At 53.0% G+C, this 12,528-nt stretch overlaps 1 protein-coding gene across 7 annotated transcripts; it reads left to right on the forward strand.

Annotated features, from left to right (window-relative positions):
• Positions 1 to 470: 470 nt before the first annotated feature.
• fam161a (FAM161 centrosomal protein A) lies at positions 471 to 12,455 on the forward strand. 7 transcript variants are annotated; one of them, XR_015087299.1, is made up of 8 exons: positions 471 to 788; positions 3,457 to 3,665; positions 4,459 to 4,993; positions 5,523 to 6,104; positions 8,818 to 8,985; positions 9,917 to 10,016; positions 10,675 to 10,790; positions 11,827 to 11,964. XR_015087299.1 is itself a non-coding variant. In XM_086034574.1 (8 exons), the coding sequence occupies exons 1-8, from the start codon at positions 618 to 620 to the stop codon at positions 11,990 to 11,992; spliced, it is 2,052 nt and encodes a 683-aa protein (XP_085890700.1). In that variant the 5' UTR covers positions 471 to 617; the 3' UTR covers positions 11,993 to 12,148. The 7 variants fall into 7 exon arrangements, 6 of the variants coding, with proteins under 6 accessions (XP_085890700.1, XP_085890699.1, XP_085890702.1 ...); XM_086034574.1 differs by having other exon boundaries at positions 5,523 to 6,109; positions 11,827 to 12,148; XM_086034573.1 differs by lacking the exon at positions 10,675 to 10,790 and having other exon boundaries at positions 5,523 to 6,109; positions 11,827 to 12,455.
• Positions 12,456 to 12,528: the final 73 nt, after the last annotated feature.

Consider the following 12,528-nt stretch of genomic DNA (forward strand, 5'->3'; position numbering starts at 1 on the left):
ACGTTTGCTCCAAATTGGATTCTTACTTTGCATTTGTATGTTGTCAGTCATCCAAAAAGTCCAATCTCATTCTTTGAATCGTAAATATTCTCCGATTTCTGTAGGGACGCAGATTGATGATCAAAATCAGACGTTAGCAAGCATCCGCTTATCGATTTTTTTTTTTTTTTTTTTCTGGCATGTAACTGACCAAGCCAGTCACTACATCATCATCAATTCATGGTTGTCCTTTTTCTTCAAATAATGTCCTTATTTTGAATAAAGGGCTTTTTAAAATTGTATTTTATAAGTACAATTAATCGGAAAAAAATGAGACTAAATTAAGATTAAACGGATTATAGTTATAGTTGCTAGCTACATGCACTACACATGGTAGTTTTCAAAGTCGGAAAATGTTCCTTTTGGTTGCGTGCGACACGCCCATCACGCGACGTCACTTCCTTGACAACCCGGCCGGTTCTGTTGCTAAGCAACGACTGCTTCCTTGTAAGCTGAGCCTGTTGCTGGCACGCGCAGGCACAACTCTCTCACGTAGCTTTTGTTTTGAATTTAAGGGCAATACAACCCTTTATTTAATTGAATGAATTCATGTTTTCAAACTGTTTTGCGTGCCAAATATGATGGCCAATGCGCACCGGACCAACGTGCTGGTGACGTCGTGTCTTCAGCGTCCGGTGGACCCGCACACCAGGGCGCCGCTGGCCTCCTACGAGCGGGACAAAGGGGCGCTCAAGTCGGCCACGAATCACGCGGACGACCGCGACGACTGCCAGGAGAAGGAGGACGAGGTAGGTAAGGGCAAAAGTCCAGCAAAATGGCCGCCCGCCGCTCAAAAATGACGGCACTTGAAGTGCTACTTTCATACGATCGCGTCAAATCGCACTTTGTCTTTCGTGTAGTCCTTGAGCAGTTTTGGTCCGAATGACTATAAAGTAAATGTGTCTTTGGGAGCGTCAGCTTTGATCAGTAGCATTTTTGCAGCCAAGTTGCCCTTTTTCCTCAGAGGCTCGTCGTTGGCGTTAATATTAGCTTTGACATTTTAACGCAAAGAAAAACCAAACGCAGTGATGACACGGATAAATCACAACGAGGGCAGTCTCCTTGTTTTCTTTTGATCCGACCAACTCGACTTTTGTGGCATGGTGTTCAACAGGGTTCTGTTTTGGGGCCCCATCTTGCGCGTTGGGGTACTGACACATAGGACAATCACCCTCCAAAGTCTGGATTTGAAGGCCAGGCCTGACGTGTGCGCAAAGTTTCATGAGATTTTGCTCAAAACCTCAAAAACGGCATCCTTTTTCTTTGCAAGTGCTTGAGGGAGTAGTACAAGCATAACTGTGTACATTTCTCGTTATGGCATAAGTTGCACGTTTTAACGTGGAAAGTAAGATTTATGAAGAGATATAAAATGATTCATTCATACAATGATTCATTCATACAATGCACTATTCAATACAACTTTATTTCTGTAGCGCATTTCACAACAGCTGCAGCTGTAACCAAGAACTTTACATATCACACGAAATAGCAATAATACAACAAAAAAGCAGTCAATTCAAACACAAATGAATGATACTAACACATTTACAGTAGACGCCGGAAAACAGCAGAGCAGTGTCAGTCTCGCGTTGGGTCGAAAGCCAAAGAATAAAAATGTCTTCAAGCGAGATTTAAAAGTGGATAGGGAGCGGCTCAAACATCCAACGCACGCTCATTCCGGACGGCAAGACCGACGTTTGCACTTAGTCATTTTCAAGCGGTTTTGTTTTCAAACATTTATTTAGTAGCAGTTGAGCGGTTCACATCAACCATCATTCGGTTGAGGGATGCACCGAAATGAAAATTCTTGGCCCAACCCAAAACCGGAAAATTAGGAAACCAAACTGAAAAAGTGAACACACCAAATGTGGGCTACAGCATTTTCTGCACTTTGCAAATTTGTCAAAGTGCGAGCGATGCGCACGCTTTGGTCGACGGCCCTCCGGCTTCGGGGCGTTCGCCTCGGCCGCCGTCGGTCGGACGACATGACGAGCGGACGGGAACGCTTTGTCTTCCCGTCTGTTCGTGGGCCAGATTAGACAGCGTTGTGGTCATCGTCTTGCTAATCCTTGACGCCATTTTAAGCCGCCCTCCAAATGGAGCCCTAATAGGCTTAAATGTTGTTGACAACGGAGCCGTTGTCCAAACGTGAACAATGAGCCGCCATGTTGCGATCTCTGAAGATGGCTGAACCAAAAGCGCGGGGTGGGGGGGGGGGGCCTTCCTTCAAAAGTCCAATTTCAACACTCTCAACGGTCCAAAGATGAGCCACCAAGCCCATTATTGGCGACGGGCTCATTTTGGCGCTGCGTCACAGTCAACATGCCGCCAACTCAACTGTTTTCGTACAACTGGGCCGCATGAGCTCAGGAGGCGGCAAAGGATCCAAATGACCCGGCACCAGGACCAAAATACAACAGAAACGTCTGCCTGAGCCCTCGAGCTTTTCGGATAAAGTTTGCAGGTACAAAAGCGTCCAAATAATAAACAAAGATTTTACTCGTCTGACCAATAGAGCATAAAAACATGGCTGCGCAGGTCGTCAGCAAGTGTCCACGCACGCAAAAAGGCAACCGAATTCCCTTTCCCCATCACCCCGGTCACACGTGTCACCCGGGATGAGCGAAAGATGAACATTTGAGTTGTAAAAGTGCAACGAGCTATTTTTTGGTTCAAAGTCAAAGGCCCTGCCATTTTGGGTTGCATTTTCAAACAGTGAACGCTAACAACAAAGTTGCAAGTCTGAGAAGCTCTGTTCTAAACATATGCCCAAAGACATTTGAACCAAGTCCAGTTTTGACGTTTGCGACGTTCGATCCCTTTTACAGCAAACGAATCTCACCTCCACTTCTCAGTTGTCAGCCTCCTTGGCCGCTAATAATAATCGGCATCGCTATCGGCTCTGAAAGTAACATATGGGCCCAACGCTAAAAACACGTTAACCACTAGGGATGAAACGAAAATCGATTCGCCCCCGAGTAATTGATTGATTGATTCGATTGATCAAACAAAATCAAGTTGCTTGAATTCATCTCGAAAATGATGTCTCGATGTCAACGTTTTTTCATTCTAGATGCGCGGCACATTTTGAACGTGTGGATCGAATGAAGCGCTTGCGCCAAACATCATTGCGTATCGCCTTTGCGGACGGCTGCGCGACCGCACTCGTGCACAGAAACAAGCATGGGAGCAACTTTTACAAAATCCAATCGAAAATCGGGAACTGAAAATCGAATTGGGGCTTCGGCGAATCGTTACATCCCTATTAACCACTGCTCATGATGAAAACAAAATCTTCTGCCTCTTCTGCCGTCACCGGAGCCCAGCCTTAAGCCCCGCCCCCCTAGCTCCGCCTTTGCTGACGGGTGAGTTGCTTGTCTAAGATAGTTCCATCTGCCCCCCCCCCCCCCCCCCCAGATGGCGTGCGGAGAGGCGTGCAATGAGAACGCGCGCGGCGAGCGCGTGGACCCGCCCGCCATCTTCTTCTCCAACGAGGAGTACTACAGCAAGCTGGAGGAGCTGAAAAAGGCTCACCTGCGCACCATGGCCGAGCTGGAGAGCATGTACCACCACAAGCTGCAGCTGCACGCCTTGGCCGCGCCCAACACGCTACACCGACAACACGGGTCAGTCGCATTTCGCCGTCGGCTGCGGGGACGGCCGATTGCGGCGCGTTTGCTCGTGAACGGCGTCCGTACCGGCCGCTGACGGACGGTGAGGAAAAAGAAGAAAAATCTGTCCTCCTCGGCCGTCGTCGGCGCTACATTGCGGCGGGTCGACACTCGGGCGAGTCGTCACGCGCGTCAGCGAGAAAGATCTTTGTTCACAATGACCCGTCATCGTGTTCATTGAAACGTATGGATCAAAAGTCGGCTCGTCGGAATCGACAATGATCGCAATCGGCTGAAAAAGCTCCGAGTTGCGAAGGTCACAAAGCGACAAAATAATCGCCAGGCACAAAGACATAGCCAGAGCGATAGCTTAGCTTTGTGTCGGACCGCAGAGAGGCGCAATCGATTCATTGACAATGAATCGACTATCAAACGATTGTTTAGGTAGGGACCTTGTTTGACTGAAAAGAATGCACCTTTTCAGTCTCTCAACAATAAATGTTCTCCTCTTTCGATATTCCTCCAGGAAAACAGACTGATTATCTTTGTGCTTTTTCCAAAGAAGACCAAACCGAGCACATCAATTTATCTTGCGACAATTTGAAATAATGTTCGATTTTTGAATGAAGGGATGGCAATCAAAGCCTGTGCGCATCGATTAATCAACAAAATAGTCGACAGATGAATCGATTCTTGCTAACCGTTGGCTGCGGCCCTATTATGGATTGTCACAGTGAATTCCGCAAAGTCGAAAAACGAGCGCGGAGTACATCCTAATATTGTGGATATTTGTGCGTCTCAACTCCAGCGGCGGCGGGTCACGGCGTCTGAGGAAGTCCCACTCGGCCGCGGAGCTCCGGAGAGGTTCCGGCGCGTCGACGGACGACGAGGCGGACGCCTCGGGTTCCGACGCGGAGAAAGGTCTGCCGCTGTCCCCCAAAGACTTCATCAAGAACATGTGGGCCGACTTCAAGCTGTCGCCTCGCAGCCGCCACCTGTCCGCGTCGCTGCCGGGAGAGCGCCGGGACGGCTTCCGGCCTCGGCCAAGGGCCGCCGCCGCCGCCGTCCCCGCCGTGACCGTCCCCGCCGTGACCGTCCCCAAGCCCTTCCGGATGACGCTGCGCGAGGCCGAGCGGCGGCGGCGCGGCGTCAAGACGCGCGCGCAGCTGGAGCTGGAGAAGGCCCAGCTGCGACGGCAGCTGGACGAGACGTCCGAGTGCCGCAACAAGTTCCGCGCCAGCCCCGTGCCGGCGCACGTCCACCTGCCGCTTTACCGGGAGCTCCAGGAGCGGCTGCGCCAGCGACGCCGCCACATGCGCCAACAGTGCCACCTCAAGGCAAAGGTTGGCACAGTCTCAACATTTTGCAAATGTGGAAATGTAGACACAAAAGATACTGGCGGTCGACCGCGATTTGGCGGGGGGGCGCGGGGGGGTTCCTTAGGCGGCTGGCAAAAAGACCACCTTGGAATGCATCGGGGACGGGGGAACAAATGTCACATTATTATACATTCATTTGGGCCAACCCGAAAAATTCTTCCCAAAAGCGCTTCAAACATGCACTTTATGATCGGCCACGTAGTCATATTTCAATATTTTGAAACACATCATTTTTAGAACATGCATTGGCATTTTTTTATTGTTTTTTTTTGTTGTTTTTTTTCTTCCTTTAGCTTACTTGATCACCCGCCGGTTGATGTTTTTATTACGATATCCATCCCCCAAAAATTCCAAGGGCATTTTCCTTTTCACTGAAAATGAATATCGGCTCCAAATATCGGTGATCTGCCGACTAATTATTGACGACTAATAATCGGTATCGGCCCTGAAAAAAGCATATCTAGTAATAACCGTGCCGGGGTGTGTCTCCAAGCCTTTCAGTTTCCTGGAGAGGGAGCGCCTGAAGAAGGAGCAGCGCCAGCAGCAGCCGTCGCCGCCGCTTGGCCGGCCGGAGCAGGTGAAGCCCTTCAAGGCCAGGCCGGCGCCCAGGCCGCCGTACGCGGCGGTGACGGCGGCGGCGGGCGAGCCCGGCGACGACGAGCCCGGCGACGACGAGCCCGGCGACGACGAGCCCGGCGACGACGAGCGGCCGCACCGATCCACGGAGAAGCGGACCAGAGCCCGGGAGGCGCCGGCCAAAAGGGCGGCGGAGAGCGCCGAGCGGGCGAGCCACACCTTCCGCCAGCGCCCGCGCGTCAACGGGGACGTGCCCGACTTTGACGCCGCCTTCAAGCGCTTCCACGAGCGCATGGAGGAGACCAGGGAGGTCAAGGCCACCACAACGTGCCGGCCCTTCCGCCTGAGGACGGCCCGGATCCCCTCGCGGCGTCCAGCGCCGGCCCAGCCGGAGGAGGAGCGGCGGAGTGGCGGGCCCGGGCCCGCGTCCCGGCCGCGGAGCGCCCAGCTCCTCGTCCCCGCCAAGGACACGGACGCCACCAGGAAACGACACCAGGCCGTGAGGTACCCCGGCGGCGCCCTCCGCACCTCCTCCTCCTCCTCCTCATCCTCCTCCTCCTCCTCCTCCTCCGCCTCCTCCTTCGGCCTCCTTAGCGACCTCCAGAGTGACTGAGTTTCCTCTCGAGCACCCCCACCCATCCTGAGCCCGCCCGTCCGTCCCTCCAGAAGCCTTCAAGGAAGGTCAACCCCAGTAAGTCAAAGTCACCGACGCAGCACTTTTCTTCAAGGCGATGCTACGGAGCCCCTAGAGTGACATGGGGGGCGGGGGGATTGAAATATTCTTGTCCTTAGAACGAGAAGGTTTCTTGCCCAAATGAGAAATTTGATCGCGCCAAGGAGAAACGTTCTAGTCCTAACCAGCAAACGGGTTCGATGGGGAAACTTTCTCATCCATCCCAAAACAAGTCCGAACAAAGGCAAATCTCCAAAACGTTGCAAAACAATCCAATCCAATTGTATTGATACGGTACAGCGCGTTTGTCGCAGCTGCAACCAACTCCCGCGTATCTTTGGAAAAGTTGTCCACGTTGTCAAAAGAAAGACCTGATGGGGAAAATGACTTGGAGTCATCTGAGGAAACCAAAAATGCAAGAAATGCAATCCATCGGGTAGGACACTTTATTTTTTTACAGCAGCTCCCGAGTTTTCCCAAATTTTCAACAACGGCACCATGGCTGAAAAATGGAAGAATCGCCAGGGAAGCATTTCAGATCAGTCGATTCTTTCAAAAAAAACAACATGTTTTGATAACTTCTTGAATATTGATGGAAGATAAAATCCAAGGAGAGCAAAAGTGACATTCCAAATATCTGGCAGCAAAAGACATTTTCAAGTTTTTGTGTCCAATGTCCCGCGCTGGAATGTTTCCATCCACGTCACGTTGAGAACACTTAAGAACAATCCTGCGTCTGCGCACGAGGAAGGAAGGAAGCAAGGAAGCAAGCAAGGAAGGAAGCAAGCGGCAAAACCTGGCTGCCCCTTTTCAACCTGACACATACAATACAATTTTATCGATATAGCGCATTTCATTTTGCGTATTTGTCCCAACTTGCGCTGACTTAACGCTTCCTAATGTCGCAGTTCAGTCTTGCGCCCGCTCACTCTGCCCCCCCCCCCCCCAAAACCTCAAAAAACAAACAATATAACACTCGCTCATAGGGATGCAACGATTCACTCAAGCCCCGATGCCATTTTCGGTTCCCGATTTTCGATTCGATTTGTCTACAAAATGGCTACCATGCTTGTCAACTCGATTTTCACTGAATTGAATCGATTACTCGGGGCGAATGGATTTGAAATCCATTTTCGATTCATCGTTACATCCCTACTCGCTCAGCTTCCGGGAAGAACTGAAATGTGGATAGTGACGTCACAGACGGGCGCAGTCAACACGCTTTGTTCCCCAACGTCGGAATACGCCTAAAATGTTCACGGCCGCCGATGGGATGACCAATCGGCGTAACGGAATCAAATCTTGAGATGGGAAGGCGCTGGCCGGGGTCAGAATATTCCCAACGGGCTGCGTACACGAAGCGTTTGTATCGCGATCGGCAGAGCTTGGCACTTTTTGCCGCTCCGTCCGCGAGCCGGCTTCCCTTCCGTCCTCGTCCCTCCATCCTTAGTCCGTCCTTGTCCTCCTAAAGCGCTTGCGTCCTTGCGTTCCGTCGGGCACATTTCGAGCTGCGCCCCTTCCGGGCCTTCGGCACTTTTTTCATGACTTTGCCTCTTTCCGTTGTCCATCGTCCACCCGAAATGGACATTTGGATGGCGGGAGTTGTCTCTGGCCTTTCGGCTTCAGTCCCTCCTTGCGCTTTTTGCTTTTCTTCAATTGCGCTCAATACTAGAGATAGACCGATATGCTTTTTTTCAAGGCCGATACTGATACCCATTATTAGTGGTCAAGGAGGCCGATCGCCGATATTTGGAGACGATATTCATTTTCATTAAAAGGGAAAATATTGGCATCAAAATCGAAGAAAAAAGAAAATTGGAACTTTGTTGTGACGTCTTTACGCAATGTTTATTGAACAATGTTGCATAATGGTGATTTTTTTTTAAAAATTCTTATTACAAGAAATTTTTGACAGTATACATCTCTGTTAAAGAATCCTACCAAAAAGTTGAGGGAGCACCCAGGATTGCCGGCATGTCTTATTAAAAAGGATCAAGGAAAACTTCAACAATAGCTCCATGTAATTTTCCACACGAAATGAAAATTTCAAAATGACAGAAATGTTCAACTTTCACGTAGCGTTGTTTTGATTTCCACAGTTTGAAATGGATTTATTATCGGCCAGCAGAGCTTTGAAAAAGGCCGATAGGGGGCCAAATATCGGTGCCGATGATAATAATAATCGGTCTTATCCCTACTCAATGCGCCAAGCAGAGCCAACAATGTCAACGGCGGAGCGTTGGACGTTTCCATCACATGGGCGAGCCCGGCTCCGGCCCCGGCCCCGGCCCCGGCCCCGGCCCCGGCCCCGGCCCCGGCCCCGGCCCCGGCCCCGGCCCCGGCCCCGGCTCCGGCCCCGGCCCCGGCTCCGGCCCCGGCCCCGGCTCCGGCCCCGGCCCCGGCTCCGGCTCCGGCCCCGGCCCCGGCCCCGGCCCCGGCCCCGGCCCCGTCCCCGTCCCCGTCCCCGTCCGGAGACGTGCGCTGGCGCCGCTTTGAAATGTTGGGCCGGTGGCCAAAGCTGCTGTGACCGTGTGGGCAGGCGGGCTCTGGAGCGCGGGAGGAGCGCCGAGCGGGAGGAGGCGCGGCGGACGCAGACGCAGAGGGAGCGCCGGAAGAGGCTGCAGGAGCTGCTGCAAAAGCGGGCCGGCGCCACCGAGCCGCACCTGCCGCTCACGCGCACGCCCGCCGACAAAGTCCAGCAGTTGAGGTGAGAGACGCCAGACCAAGCTCCACTTTGACAGACAACCCAAGCGCAAACGCCTCCCAGCCCCCTTTCACGGAAAAGGGCCATTCGGGGCCAGCCGCCCGCAATGGGATCCATCGACGACGTCATCAACACAAGATATGCTCGTCGCCAATTGTTGGGACGGCGAAGGAGTTTCCGGTCGACTTGGACGGGCGTTCTCCCAGCCCCGCCCGCCCCCTCCCTCCCTCCCTCCCTCCTTCGGGCCCTCCAAAAGGCACCTTTGACGCCGCCGATGCGGCTTCCCGCAGTCACATAAGTAGATGCCGGCTGCCCCGTTTTGACACCTCAAAGGGCGGGAAGTGCGCAGTTTCCCTTCAAGGGCAAACGGGGCAACTTTGACACAGCCGATGCTGCTTTCCGCAATCGGATAACGTCAAAGGACACGCGCCCGTGTCGAATTCGCCCCCAAAATCACCCTTAAAAAGCTTTTTTGTTTTTTTTCCGTGCTTGCGTAGAACACATCCTCCGATTTTCTCGTATCCCTTCATAATGAGAGTGAATCATAGGAATGGGGAATTTGACTTTGGCTATGATTGGAGAGATGTTGTTTTTTTACTGATACCCATTATTAGTGGTCAAGGAGGCCGATCGGCGATATTTGGAGCCGAAAAATATTGGCATCAAAATCAGAAGAAAAAAGAAAACCCTTGACTTGGTTTAAACGTCTTTAAGCATATGTTAATTGACCAAGTTGTCCCATTTGCATAATGCTTTTTTAAAAATATTATCATCGGTCCTTTTACTATCCGCCCGGCCGCCGAGCTGCCGACGCCGCTTGGGAGACGTCAGAAATGAGGTCGGGAAATGCGCAAAGCCTCGACTTGAGGGCTCGAGGTCGGATCGGAACCGGGAAGATGGTGGGCCGCAACTTTGTCCGTGTGTGCTTGCTCAGGAAAGAAGAGCGCCAGCGCCGGAGGGAATATCAGCAGGAGATGAGGGAGATGGAGGAGCGCGTGAAGGGCAGGCCGCTGCTGCTGGAGCAGGTTGCCCAGGTACGCTTGGCCACGACCGACGGAAGCCCCGATTTGATCCCACGTTCCACTTTCAGTTCCCCATTTTCAAAATGGCTGCCAGGCTTGTCTGCGTGCACGAGTGCGCTGCCGCAGCCGTCCGCGAGCGCGGCGCGCGACGACATTTGGCGCGGGCGCATCATTTGATGGACGCGTTGAAAATGAAAAAAGGTGCAAAAGACGTCATTGATTTTCTCGATCCATTTCACGGACTCCATTTGCCGATTCATGGAATCGATTCCCGATCGCTTGTTCGATGAATCGTTACATCCCTATTTGTCACATTTGGAAGCATTGCGGCGGCGGAGGTGCCTTGAGGTAGCGGTGACCCCCCCCCCCCGCTTTGCGATGGCCGAGGAATGCCCCCGCTAGCTAATTGCTAACACTTGATGGAAAACGTCATTGACGGGCTAACGGAGAGCTCTGGTGCATGCTTGCCGCTTTCCGTTGTCCACTCGTGGCCGGCCGCAGATGCTCGTCCGTGTCATACTGCCCCCAAGCGGCCGAGGTGCGCACATTTGACAAGCAAGCGTTGGGCCGCGGAAGGGGGTCAAGGCGCGTCTCAAGGCACCGCTGTCCCACAGCCCGAACGTAGCGCTTGCCGGCCATTCTGAAGCGATGTTCTCTGCCCGCGCAACAGAAGAACGCCAAGCGGGCGGCGCACAAGCGTTTTGTTGACACCTTGCGGCGAGCCCACCTGAGCGAGGACTTCCTCAGCAGAAAGGCGGCGGCGGCGGCGCCGGCCGATGCCACACGGTAGGTAACTGCTCAGCGCCACTTCGGACCCGCCAGTAGGGCTGTGCCGTTTGGCCTTCAAAATGTCAAGTGGCGGCCAAACCTTTGCGCCGGTCCTCTCCTGTTGTCGCCCGAGCTCAAACCGTCGCCGACTGCGCCCACGTTGCCTGCTGCCCGCGTCTCGAGTCCACGTACGTTCTTCAAGTCAACACCAACAGATGAGGAGGAGCCGTCCCTCGTCCCTCGTCCCTCGTCCCTCGTCCCGTCAAGCGAGAGGGAGAGAAACGCCGGACAAGTTTAGCCGACGAGCGAACGAGTGTGTTTATCAGGCACGTCCGTGTTCAAAATTGCCAGCCACCGGCCGAAGTTGACCACAGTACAAAATACACGTCCCCCCCGCCCCTCCAAAAAAAACCCCAAGAAGGAAGCCATTTTATATTTCACCAGCAGATGGCAGCAGACCCGTGGCTGCGCTAAGTGGCCGTCGCGGGCCGCGTGTTCCTACAAAGAAAACGTTGACGCCGCCGCCGCTTCCGCGTGGCATATTTTGGCACTGAAATCCAAAACGCCCGCGTCTGCCGAGTTGGCTAAGAGACTGTGGCTCTTTTCGAGGAACGGACTTCACGACCGGAGCAAACACGCAAACTACGAGCAGGTGAGCGCTAACGCACGCGCCGGAAAATGAAAGCAACTTGAAGCCGTCGTGTCTGTTTCTTAGCGCAAACAAAAGTCACAAGTCGCTTTGCTGAAGAACGCCGGCTTCGGGGCTCGGAAAAGCGGCTAAGCCGTCGGTGCTGAGTGCGCGGCTGCAAACGAGCTTCTCTCGGTTCGCGTGACGTTAGTGTGTCAGCTCGGCAGCGCGCGGCAGCGAGGACGCGCTTTCAGCCTACGGAGTTAGCTTCAAAGAAAAAAAAAAAATGTCAAGAAAAAAAGCCCCAAAACAGCAGACCTGACCAGTTGACCCGATTCCGAATGAACGTATACGAGGAATTGCTCGGCCATCCCGAGGACGCCGACGCGCGGACGTCTTCTCACTCTTCTCTTCGATTTTGGCCAGCGAAACTTCCGAGTCGGAGGACGCCGCCCCGCCGCCCGCCTTCCCGGACGGCCGAGACCAGGGGGAGAGCGACGAGGCTTCACGCGAGGACGGGGGTCGCCGCGAGGACGTGGGTCACCGCGAGGACGGCCGTCGCTACTCGAACGATGGCGACCAACCTGCTTAGGCCACGACGGCAACCGTGAGGCATCGCGCAACCCCAAGAAAATGCCACGCGACCGCATCTTCACGCCGTCCAGTTGGGATGGGCGAGTGGCCGTGCCAGGTATCGACACCAGCCTTATCTCAAGCTATTGGTACCCGCGACGGCGGCCGATACAAATGTGACATTTGAAGAATAGAAATTTGACATTCATTTCGAAGGCCAATTGCTCAATATTGCTCTTTCTTCCAAATGAGCTGTCGTCGATTTTGGGGCGTCACAAAAAGCGCTGGTAGTCATGTTGAAAATAAATACGCTTAGCGCCACTGTAAACGAAGACAAAATACAAAACGTTCTCATCATTATGGCCTTTTTATTGTTGATTATTCTCGTGAATATTTCTTGTTTTTTGGTAGAAGTGCTTTGTTACAGCTCTAGCTGTTATGAAATGCGCTGTGTCAATAAAATTGCATCGTATTGTGTTGCATTCGGACTGCCGACAGGTGTTTTCAAGAGCAAAGGACGGGGCAACAGTGTTTCAAAGCAAAAACAAAAGAAAG

This window comes from Filicampus tigris, chromosome 6, assembly GCF_054856515.1.
Source record: "Filicampus tigris isolate MCC_2025a chromosome 6, RoL_Ftig_1.0, whole genome shotgun sequence".
Taxonomy (NCBI): Eukaryota; Metazoa; Chordata; class Actinopteri; order Syngnathiformes; family Syngnathidae; genus Filicampus; species Filicampus tigris.

Coding starts and splice junctions, on each gene's coding strand:
- fam161a (XM_086034573.1), top strand. CDS start 618: ATGATGGCCAATGCGCACCGGACCAACGTGCTGGTGACGTCGTGTCTT. Junction 6,110..8,817: donor AAACGACACCAGGCCGTGAG/GTACCCCGGCGG, acceptor CCGTGTGGGCAG/GCGGGCTCTGGAGCGCGGGA. Junction 8,986..9,916: donor GACAAAGTCCAGCAGTTGAG/GTGAGAGACGCC, acceptor GTGCTTGCTCAG/GAAAGAAGAGCGCCAGCGCC.